The following is a 12,740-nucleotide window of genomic DNA, read 5'->3' on the forward strand; positions in this document are numbered from 1 at the left end:
ATGAAGCGAACTAACCCAGAATCAAGACCTTCGTTCGGTCAAAATCAGGCAACTAATGACGACCAAGACAACCAGAACAACCAGCAGGACATCCAAGCCTCCATCCAGACCTTCCGAGCTGCAGCTGCCTCCAAGAGGAACCGGACTCACAACACACCAGCAAGCTCAATCGAAGTAGGCCTACCACCAACAACCACCCTCCCCAACACATTCAATCCGGTCAAGACCCAGCGACCTACCGCCTTTGTTCTCGGAATTTCCACCGATCATCCGCCCATCTCAACCATGCCTCAAATCAAGTCGATCTTCGAAATAAGTAAAATCTCGATCAGAAATTTAAGGAAAAGTCAGTCACCCTCATGCATACAATCAATCAATCCTAGAACTAATCATTATCCTCGATCTGAAAATCATCCGTAACAGCACAAGACCCCTGCGATACCCCACTGGATGGCATTCATCAGAATGCGCTCTCCAACCTGCGCAATGCCCTTGACGACATCCTCCATGTTCCGCCCAAAGCTACGGCGACGAGTCTTACCACTCTATCAGGGGCCTGTCAAGGTTAGCCCATGAGTTAGTACCAAGAATGCCCTCAAACACTCACCGGTCATCCCACAACAGCGCTCGTGCTTGCTGGACCGAGGTGCTGTGAAAGTCTTTACGAGCAAGTCAAACATCAACTAGAGAACAAGACTCTCGAGATCAGAAACCATCTGTTGGACGGCGTGCCCACCGACCCAGTCGTCGACTCCTTGCTCTCCTCCAACTCTGTCGATATCATGGCGGCTATCGCACTCTTCGATCAGCCCCGTTGTCACTCTTGGTTGGAAAAAGCTCACGCCGTGTGGCTCGATTGGTACAACCAATTACGTCTCATCCGAAGTATGCTCGTTCATCTCGATCGCTTCATTCTCGCTCGATCTCAAGACATGCTCCCCATCTGGTCAGTTTTCATGCACAAAAAATGATAATAAACCTTGCATTCTTTCCAACTTACCAAAACAAACTGATCTTGCGGTTTTGACTCAAGTGTTTACTATCATTTTCTTTGTTTCGTTGTTTCGATTTTTTTGATAGGGAACTTGGTTTGGATTTGTTCCGCAAGAACGTGATTGGACGACCATGGAATCCAATTTCCCTTTCGCTATCAGTTGTCATTTGTCAGCAGATCACTCTTGAACGAACAGGCCAGACGATTCCGCTTGTGCTTCTTCAGTCGTTGACTCAGCTGGTGTTTACGGCCTTCGGGGCTACGGGATTTTCCAGTCTGATCGGCTCGTCTCTGGAACAAACAACCGAGTTCTTCTACTGTCAGGAAGGCAAGCGACTGACCCATGACGTCGAATCGAACGTCTTGAGCGTTGGCGGACCGATGGGATACTTGAACCACATCAAGAACCGACTTGAGTCGGAGGTCGAGCTATTCAACAGGGTCTTTACCACTCCCGACCGAACCCTGAATAGCCAACTCCTCAAGAGCGTCCTTCAGCTGGTCGAGTCAAATTTGATCCTTGTTCATCTCGACACCTTACTCGCCCATGGGCTTGTCAGGCTCCTGGAAAGCTTCCCTGACCCGGCCGCGGCTACTTCGCTGGGAACGTTCTACAAGCTGTTGACCAGACTCGGCGAGCGACCATTGCAACAACTCCGGACAAGTTTTTCGCAGTGGATCAAGCTGACGGGGGCAACACTGGTTGAAAAAGCCAGCGGGGGCGAGGAGGCGGAGGCGAAACGAGACGCGGGGATGGTCGAACGACTGATCGAGTTTAAGACCAAGCTGGACCGGATCGTTGTCGACTGCTTCGCGGAAGATCGAGAGATGTTCTATGCGATCAAGGAGGCATTCGAGAAGTTCATCAACGAACGTCGCAATAAACCCGCCGAACTTCTGGCCAAGTTTCTCGACCAGAAGATGCGAACAGCTAGTCGGTCGATGAATGAGGCGGAAATCGATACCTGTCTCAATCATGTCCTCGTCCTCTTTCGTTACTCTCAGGCTAAGGATATTTTCGAAGAGTTCTATAAACGCGACCTCGCTAAGCGGCTTTTATTGTCCAAGTCTAGCTCAATTGATCTGGAACGGAACATGGTGATGAAGCTGAAAAAAGGTATGTGGTAACCAAAGCTTGATAGTATTTTGATTGATTTCCTGGCAACTGATTGTTTTTGGTTTGGACACAAGAATGTGGGCCAGGTTTTACGGCGAAGTTAGAAGTAATGTTCCGGGATTTAGAGACGTCGAGTGATTTGAACGGCTTGTATGAGAAGGTGGAGGCGGAAGCCATGCGGCAAGAAGGCGGCGATGACGACGGAGTAGAGCTGACGGTGACAGTATTGACGTCAGGGAGCTGGCCGATGAGCCAGTCAAACGAGCCGAAATTCCTACTGCCCACCCGTTTACATTCCCACCTGACCCGGTTCGAGAGGTTTTATGCGTCTAAACATCTCGGTAGACGCTTGTCTTGGGCCCACTCATTGGGCCAGGTTGTCCTTGCTGCCAATTTTCCCAGCACACCCCAACCTCTCGCCAAACCCACTCGTAAGGAACTCACCGTCTCGACTATCCAGGCTTTGGTCCTCATGCTTTTCAACGACGACCCCGATGACGAATCTATTGATTTTCAATCTGTTGTTCAAAGAACTGGAATCGGTCAGTCCTGGTCCCATTTTCTTTGTGCCTTCATTATTCATCGCTATCTCTAACATTTTTCTTATCTTCCAAATATTGTTTGCATCCGCAAGCAGATGAGAAGACGGCAGCTAGGACTTTGCAGTCTTTGGCGTGCGGAAAAGTTCGGGTGTTGGTGAAGACTCCCAAGTCCAAAGAGGTCTCGAATACCGACCGATTCGTGTTTAATGCAAACTTTAAGGACGAGCATTTCAAGATCAAGATCAACCAGATCCAATCCAAAGAGACTGTCCGTCCCCCCTACCTCCTCTACCTATCATCATCCGCTTGTCATTAACGATTTTTCCTCTTGCTCTTTTTCCTCAACCAAAAAACCAATGGCTTAGGTCGAAGAAAGAAGTTCGACACGGGAAAAAGTAGTCACTGACCGCTCGACATTGATCCAATTATCGATTGTCAGGATCATGAAAGCTCGCAAAAAGTCTAAGTTTAATCCGTTGGTCTTTGAAGTAGTCGAGCACTTGAAGAGCAGGTTTCAGGTCGACGTCAAGGATGTCAAATTGGCTATCGAAAACCTTATTTCCAGAGAGTTCAGTCCCCCTTATTTTTTTTTTTCTTCCATATGTCCTTCTGAACCCGTTTCCTCTGTTTTTATTTTTTGGCTGACTTGCCGTCTCTTTTTTTCTAGTTATTTGGAGAGAGTCAGTGTCGATGAATTCCAATATTTAGCCTAAACTTTTCGTCACTGCTTTGCCCCCCAAAAAATAAACGGACGATGCCAGAAGGAGGAGCGTAGTCCCAAGGCCCATGGAGTTTTTCCGTTTGAGGGATGTCCTCATGCTGCGTACACCCAGCGTCTATTTATATCCCACTTGTTGTCTGCTAATACCCTTGCTACTATTATCATTATCATCTAATCACTTTAATTGTTGTCTTGTTCTCTGATCTGTCGCGAACACAACTGGCTCGTCACATAAAATGTACATCTAAATATTCCTCTTTTTTCAGCTGCTTGTTGTATACCTATCATAAGTTATTACAAAGAGATGATGAAATTGATGTAATGGTGGTCCATGATATTCAAAATTGCAACACATCATCATGTGAACCACTTGGAGGTTTGGAGAAGTTCACTCATCCCTCTCTTTCCTCCTTAATCCTGTGAAGTGTGATGGATGTCAAATAAATATGACTGTGCTGCCACATTACCTCTTTAATGTGCTTCTGTCATTGTAACAGACTCAGCACACCAGGTTTGCCTTCCTCTTCCAGGCTAAACACAAACAAATAAGGAAGATGGATAAACAGTCCGTACAGAGAATATAAAGATAGCCCCAAAGAAATAAGGCTTACCAAGATTGAAAATTGTCAACGGTATCGGCGCTCTTAGCGCTTTAATGTTTTCATCAAAGTACGGGGTGAAGCCCACATCTTGATGAGAGGATACCGCACCAATCACATGTATCAAGCCATGCTCTTGCTCGGTGTCCACTGAATTGGAGATCATTCTCTTGTCTACAGTCACTAACACCGGCGTCGCTGAGACAGTCCTCAAGGGTCGTGGCCTGGTTGGTTGGTCATCCATCCCCGTCCAACTATTCATTAAATGCTTGCTAAGGATGGTGTCCCCCACTGCTTGGCTTTCTTGGATCTTCTTCCAGATATGCTTATGCTCCACCTTGAGATTGATGTTGTTCCCTGACACTTGTGGCAGTTATAATACCTGACTGTAAGAACTGAATATACGTATTGAGGAATAGGTAAAATTACATAAGAATGTCAAAGCTTTGTTGTGGTATGCTTTATGGTTACCCATCTAGCCCATTTCAAAATTTCCTTCTTTCTCATATGTACACTCACGTATCAACCATTATGGCGGCACCACTGGATTCTACGGCCAAGACTACGCAGGACACCATGGACAACACACCTTACACCCCTCTGGATTAGAAGATACAACCCCGTCAAGACACCATCAGTCAGTTACATACACACAAACACCATACTCAGGTCATGTAATCCATTACATGAACCACCCTTACCCAGGACCATGTAATCCGTTACATGGGCCACTCTGACACTTGTCTACCCTTTGCTTTACCTCATCAGCTGCACTCATTACATTGTGCTATGCACATGTCATGCAGTGTCATGCAGTGTCATGCACACTAGATGCAGGCTCATGCAGACTAGATGTAGGCTTATGCAGGCTAGATACAGGCTTATGCAGCAACACTGGACCGGTACGATGCCAGTAACGGTATCGTACCGGTAACGTATTGATTTTTTCATTGTTACCGCTGGCGTTACCAGTAACGGCAGTGCGTTGCCGCTAGTCACATTTTCTCAGCTTTTTATTTTGCGCGCGTTACATTTTTCTTCATTACAGCAGAGGAGAGTTTATATTACGTTACGATAAAGGGCTCAAGGCCCGTTACTTGTTACTGGTAACAAAGATTGTGTATTTACAACGAAGCAGGTGCCAGAGCTGCTAAAGCGTCCCCCGCTTCTTTGAAATCATCTGTAAGAGGAACCTGCTCCCGTAACCACATCAAGCTGCTGACACAGTGAGACATGGTCGATGGGAGCAAGCCACCCCTTCTGCTGCTGCGGACATCAGAAGCTGCCGAGAAAAGCCTCTCGACTACGCAAGAGCTCGCGCAGGAACTGAGGTATGCGTGGGCCATTTGAGAGAGTGTCGGATACGCCGCGCAGTTTTCTTTCCACCACTTTAAGGGGGTGGATATGTCTTGAATGTGCTTGAGGGTGAAGGAAAGGTTTGCCTTGAGATAGGTATTGACTTGGTCTTCGTGCGGAGTGGTTTGCTGTTGCTGAGTCATATGGGATGCAAGCCAAGCCATCGAGCCATGAGGGAGTCTGGTTCAGCCGTTGGCTCCGGTAATTTTTCTATGACAGCTAGCTCGGACTCCGGAATATCCATCGTTGCGAGGGCTGGCTTGAAGTCGCGGTATCGGCAATTGAAGACTTCAAGACACCGCTTGACCTGAGAGCTTTCAGAGCCAAAGAAGAGCTCGGAGACATGCATCCGGTAGCACGGATGAAGGATTGTGGCAAGCACAAGGGTCTCGCAGCTCATTGCTTTGGCCAGATACTTTTTGACACACTTCAGCATTGCGTGAAACATGGGATATAACATCTCGGTATCGCTTGTGCGGTCTAGTTTTGCCGAGAGCTGTTCCTTCAGCTCAAGATACTTTGGGATCACATGGGCTCTGGTGGCCTGGTTCCCTTCCATATGGGAGGTGAGGGTAAAAAAACCTGTTTATGTTTGTATTGAAATTGTCAGTCAGATACATAGCATTACAAGGAGTTATGTAGGAAACAGAATCTTACCTTGAGTTCCCTGTTCAAGTTATCTATCTCTCTCCAATATCAGCTCTTGGATCAAAAGGTCCCAACCCCCCTCTTTGAATGTTTACACCCACCTGAACCTGTGAAGCCTTTTTTGACTTTTTCTTCTTCTTTTTGATAACAACCGCGGGGCTTTCTTCAGTCAAGGACAACTCCGCTTCAACGATGCGTTTTTTCTTTGGCTTAGCTCGGGACGGGGTCATCAAGCGGCCAGATTCAGAAGAAGGCGCAGTCGGCGCCTTATCTTGTTTGGTCAATCTGACCCGGGAGTCCAACGGGGTCGAGACCATGCCTAGTTCCACGGCCCCAACGAAGCTCTTGTTGAGCGGCGGAGTTGAGACTGGTCCGTCGCGTATCCACTTGCATCAACAGGTTCTGCAGCGCCCTTTGGCATTGCCGATTGAGTTTTTGGTGGCATTTTGATTTTTTGAGAGGTCTGGAGGGTGGTGCAGTGCTGGAGCAACAAAAAGACTGGATGGAAGCAAATACAAATTGAAATGGAATTCTATTAAAAACTAATCAGGGGTACATAAATGAAACACAGGGATGAAACAGGATACAGGGCATTCTGGCGCATGCAAGGCAAATTCAGGCATAAACAGGGCATTATGGCGCGTTACTGGGCGTTATGGCACGTTACCACGCATTGCGTTACCCGAAGTTAATAAGACAACATCAATTAGCCTTGGTACGGTGTAAGCCAACCACAGCTAGACCCGTTACTAACAAAGGTAACGGCGCAAGTAGGTAAAACCTATCAATTCAATATGAAATCGGCTTCAATATTGTATCAAATCGTATTGATCCAGTGTTGTATGCAGTCTTATGCACACTAATGCAGTCTTATGCAGGTGCATGCAGACTAGTGTAATAGGGGCTGCAGTTAATGCAGGTATCAAGCTAGCAAAAACCCCTCATGCAGCTTGCACATGACATCAGTTGACAGCTCAGCTAGCTAAATTCCCTCATCATTACATCATGTGACCTGGGCGCTGCCATGTCCAATTTAGTTTGTGTTGGACATGTTGAGCTGATCAGTGAGATGATCAGTATTGATGGCAATATAGCAACGGTCCAAGTCTAATAGGAAACAAGTGGAATGACCATTGGTGATCCTGTCCTTTGTACTGGGAAGCCCCTGAGTGTTGGGCTCTGTCCTGGTGAGTTTTGAGCTTGGTCCTGGTGAGTGTCAAGCTTGGTTTTGGACTTTGAACTCAAACTGACTACACACAAGAATGAGCAATGATGTCCTGCTGGAGAGAAGGGGGGGAAGTGAGGAGGAAAGCTCACCGGATACGGCTCTGGAGGGGCATGAGTAAAAAGAAGGAAGAAACAATGATTTGATTTCAGTGTACTAGGCTATGTATATATAGACTAAGTACATGACATCAACTTGTGGTTGAGAGCTATAGTGAATATGAAAATAATGAATAGAACACAATAGAACCTTGGGGAAGACAGCACAACATGTTTACTATCTGTCACAGTCAGAACCAGCGCACACACAACACAGAGAAGTATAGAGGAAAGCTATCAGTCAAGTTTGAGCAGGGATCAAATTCAACATGATCAGGAAGAAAAGAAGCATGACCTAATATAAAAGCTATAAGGATGAGTGAGGACAGTAGGACAGGGACATCAGGGACATGAGGTAGAAGGAAGAAGAAAGAAATCCAACACTTGGTCCTGGTGAGTGTTGAGCTTGGTCCTGGTGAGTGTTGAGCTTAGTCCTGGTGAGTGTTGAGCTTAGTCCTGGTGAGTTTTGAGCTTGGTCCTGGTGAGTATTGGCAAGTCTCCAACCTTCCAAGTTGGTTGGCTGCCTAGCGGACAAAAGGGGAGTGGGCATGGACCCCCCCCCCCCCCCTGCTAGCCCATGCACCCACCCGGCCAAACATAGCCCCCCACACTCAAACGCTAGGGGGTCTGGGTAACCGCTCTGCAGACCGTCTGTTAAGTGCTTGCTTATAAAAGGAGGGGCTTCACTACCCTACCCCAGCACCCCACCAACAGTGGGTCGCTACGCTAAACTACGCTATTTTAGCCCTAAAGTTTAGTGTAGCGGCAAAAAGCGCCAACCTTTTTTGAATAGCGTTAGCGCCGCTACGCTTCGCTAATTTTTAGTGGCGCTAACAGCATACCAGTTTTTGTTTAGCGTTAGCGCTCCGCTCCAGCCGCTACGCTACGCTACGTTGCGCTAAGGCGCTTTTAGCGGAAAAAAGGCACTTTTTAGCCGCAAAAAAAGCTTTAGCGCAGCATAGCGCGCGCTCTTTTGCGCCCTGCGTGCTTAGCGTTAGCGCAATTGCGCGCATCTGCGCTAACGCTACGCTAAAAGCTAAAATAGCTTTGCACCCTTTGCGCGTAACGTTAGCGCAGATGCGCGCAATTGCGCTAACGCTACGCTAAAAAATAGCGCATTTGCGCTGCGCTACGCTACGCTAACAGCTATGTTAGCGTAGCTGACCCACTGTTGACCCCACCAGAGGTACATCTCTTAATTTGATTTCTTTTGTTGTGATACATTTGTCAACCCCCCCCCCCCCCCCCATCCCAGAGCATCATACCCTCCATTGCCTAATGCACACTCCTACAAACGGAGTGTGCTTTGGCACACTCCTAATAACGGAGTGTGCTTTGGCACACTCCTAATAACGGAGTGTGCTTTGGCACACTCCTAATAACGGAGTGTGCTTTGGCACACTCCTAATAACGGAGTGTGCTTTGGCACACTCCTAATAACGGAGTGTGCTTTGGCACACTCCTAATAACGGAGTGTGCTTTGGCACACTCCTAATAACGGAGTGTGCTTTGGCACACTCCTAATAACGGAGTGTGCTTTGGCACACTCCTAATAACGGAGTGTGCTTTGGCACACTCCTAATAACGGAGTGTGCTTTGGCACACTCCTAATAACGGAGTGTGCTTTGGCACACTCCTAATAACGGAGTGTGCTTTGGCACACTCCTAATAACGGAGTGTGCTTTGGCACACTCCTAATAACGGAGTGTGCTTTGGCACACTCCTAATAACGGAGTGTGCTTTGGCACACTCCTAATAACGGAGTGTGCTTTGGCACACTCCTAATAACGGAGTGTGCTTTGGCACACTCCTAATAACGGAGTGTGCTTTGGCACACTCCTAATAACGGAGTGTGCTTTGGCACACTCCTAATAACGGAGTGTGCTTTGGCACACTCCTAATAACGGAGTGTGCTTTGGCACACTCCTAATAACGGAGTGTGCTTTGGCACACTCCTAATAACGGAGTGTGCTTTGGCACACTCCTAATAACGGAGTGTGCTTTGGCACACTCCTAATAACGGAGTGTGCTTTGGCACACTCCTAATAACGGAGTGTGCTTTGGCACACTCCTAATAACGGAGTGTGCTTTGGCACACTCCTAATAACGGAGTGTGCTTTGGCACACTCCTAATAACGGAGTGTGCTTTGGCACACTCCTAATAACGGAGTGTGCTTTGGCACACTCCTAATAACGGAGTGTGCTTTGGCACACTCCTAATAACGGAGTGTGCTTTGGCACACTCCTAATAACGGAGTGTGCTTTGGCACACTCCTAATAACGGAGTGTGCTTTGGCACACTCCTAATAACGGAGTGTGCTTTGGCACACTCCTAATAACGGAGTGTGCTTTGGCACACTCCTAATAACGGAGTGTGCTTTGGCACACTCCTAATAACGGAGTGTGCTTTGGCACACTCCTAATAACGGAGTGTGCTTTGGCACACTCCTAATAACGGAGTGTGCTTTGGCACACTCCTAATAACGGAGTGTGCTTTGGCACACTCCTAATAACGGAGTGTGCTTTGGCACACTCCTAATAACGGAGTGTGCTTTGGCACACTCCTAATAACGGAGTGTGCTTTGGCACACTCCTAATAACGGAGTGTGCTTTGGCACACTCCTAATAACGGAGTGTGCTTTGGCACACTCCTAATAACGGAGTGTGCTTTGGCACACTCCTAATAACGGAGTGTGCTTTGGCACACTCCTAATAACGGAGTGTGCTTTGGCACACTCCTAATAACGGAGTGTGCTTTGGCACACTCCTAATAACGGAGTGTGCTTTGGCACACTCCTAATAACGGAGTGTGCTTTGGCACACTCCTAATAACGGAGTGTGCTTTGGCACACTCCTAATAACGGAGTGTGCTTTGGCACACTCCTAATAACGGAGTGTGCTTTGGCACACTCCTAATAACGGAGTGTGCTTTGGCACACTCCTAATAACGGAGTGTGCTTTGGCACACTCCTAATAACGGAGTGTGCTTTGGCACACTCCTAATAACGGAGTGTGCTTTGGCACACTCCTAATAACGGAGTGTGCTTTGGCACACTCCTAATAACGGAGTGTGCTTTGGCACACTCCTAATAACGGAGTGTGCTTTGGCACACTCCTAATAACGGAGTGTGCTTTGGCACACTCCTAATAACGGAGTGTGCTTTGGCACACTCCTAATAACGGAGTGTGCTTTGGCACACTCCTAATAACGGAGTGTGCTTTGGCACACTCCTAATAACGGAGTGTGCTTTGGCACACTCCTAATAACGGAGTGTGCTTTGGCACACTCCTAATAACGGAGTGTGCTTTGGCACACTCCTAATAACGGAGTGTGCTTTGGCACACTCCTAATAACGGAGTGTGCTTTGGCACACTCCTAATAACGGAGTGTGCTTTGGCACACTCCTAATAACGGAGTGTGCTTTGGCACACTCCTAATAACGGAGTGTGCTTTGGCACACTCCTAATAACGGAGTGTGCTTTGGCACACTCCTAATAACGGAGTGTGCTTTGGCACACTCCTAATAACGGAGTGTGCTTTGGCACACTCCTAATAACGGAGTGTGCTTTGGCACACTCCTAATAACGGAGTGTGCTTTGGCACACTCCTAATAACGGAGTGTGCTTTGGCACACTCCTAATAACGGAGTGTGCTTTGGCACACTCCTAATAACGGAGTGTGCTTTGGCACACTCCTAATAACGGAGTGTGCTTTGGCACACTCCTAATAACGGAGTGTGCTTTGGCACACTCCTAATAACGGAGTGTGCTTTGGCACACTCCTAATAACGGAGTGTGCTTTGGCACACTCCTAATAACAGAGTGTGCTTTGGCACACTCCTAATAACGGAGTGTGCTTTGGCACACTCCTAATAACAGAGTGTGCTTTGGCACACTCCTAATAACGGAGTGTGCTTTGGCACACTCCTAATAACGGAGTGTGCTTTGGCACACTCCTAATAACGGAGTGTGCTTTGGCACACTCCTAATAACGGAGTGTGCTTTGGCACACTCCTAATAACGGAGTGTGCTTTGGCACACTCCTAATAACGGAGTGTGCTTTGGCACACTCCTAATAACGGAGTGTGCTTTGGCACACTCCTAATAACGGAGTGTGCTTTGGCACACTCCTAATAACGGAGTGTGCTTTGGCACACTCCTAATAACGGAGTGTGCTTTGGCACACTCCTAATAACAGAGTGTGCTTTGGCACACTCCTAATAACGGAGTGTGCTTTGGCACACTCCTAATAACAGAATGTCTACACGCTCAAAAAAGTAACATTGGAACTCTTCTTGCCAAAGATGAAAATAGATCCAAAAACAAAGCTACTTGTCACGTCTGCCAACCACGCCACCACCATCAAATTCGAAAACCTACTACGCCATTGGCTACCAACACAGATCATTGTAGACAAAGCCCACACTATTCTTGAAGATGGTTACCAAACATACTGTCCAGGTCTCCTTGGCCTTGGTCAGATCTGTACACAATTTGTCTTCATGACCGCTTCGCTTCAACCACCCCAAGAAGTCAATCTCGTGTCTGATAATTGTGCAAGGAGTAGAATTATGGTCAAGAGAGAGGTGACTTTCCGGCACAAATTGTGAATTGAAGTTCACCGCACTCCCCTCAGCAAAAAGCAGTTGTTTCCCCTGTGCAAGGCTATGATATCACACCACATTGTACAAAAGTCAGACCGTGCCATGATCTTCATTGATTGCAACAAAACAGTTGACACATTTGCTTCTGAACTAGGCAATTCCAGACACCACTCCAGCTTGAAGGAAAAACAGCGGCTGGATAACTCCAACAACTGGTTGAAGATTGATGCGGGGGTCATGGTGGTGACTTGCGGCTTTGGTGCAGGGATCAATTATGCCCACGTACGACTGGTAATTATTTAAGGCCTTCCCACACTTTCAGAGGCCAACAAGATCTATCAACAAGTAGGACGTGCAGGTAGAGATGGAAAGCAGGCACGAATTGAGATAATCCCTAGTTTTTTCGACATACCACACCTCGATAACGCTGTTAGCGCAGCAGCCACACTGCCACAGCAGCGGACAGCTGCAATCAAGGGAAAATTGACAACTTCAAGAGGGCTCTTCTCAACCCCTCCAACTGCGCCGCCAAAGTTTTTTTGGAGGTTCTGGACACGGAGATCAGATCATGCAGGAACTACCCCCAATTTTCCAACTGTACTGCCTGTGATAACCATAGCAGAGCCCTCGGGCAGACCACCTTACTAGACCTAGCACCCGTGTTCAAGGAAGTCCAGCCGCCGACTGGTACCACAATAGTTTCTAGCGCAGGCAATAATCTTCCGCCTGCAACAAACAGCCACACATCAACCATTCTCCCTGCCCCACCAGTATTTGCAAGAGTCAAGAGACCCCGCTCCCCCGACCGCAACCTCAGTACAAGTAGACTTGAAGGG

The 12,740-nt window shown here is 47.6% G+C and overlaps 1 protein-coding gene across 1 annotated transcript; it reads left to right on the forward strand.

Annotated features, from left to right (window-relative positions):
- On the forward strand, positions 1–3,366 carry PtA15_17A216 (uncharacterized protein; the record flags this gene model as incomplete). Its single annotated transcript, XM_053164309.1, has 8 exons — positions 1–346; positions 424–564; positions 625–946; positions 1,081–2,111; positions 2,186–2,653; positions 2,749–2,921; positions 3,019–3,221; positions 3,321–3,366. 8 exons carry the CDS (start codon positions 1–3, stop codon positions 3,364–3,366), a joined length of 2,730 nt encoding a protein of 909 aa, XP_053028289.1.
- Between the last annotated feature and the right edge of the window lie 9,374 nt (positions 3,367–12,740).

This window comes from Puccinia triticina, chromosome 17A (genome assembly GCF_026914185.1).
Source record: "Puccinia triticina chromosome 17A, complete sequence".
Lineage (NCBI taxonomy): Eukaryota > Fungi > Basidiomycota > Pucciniomycetes > Pucciniales > Pucciniaceae > Puccinia > Puccinia triticina.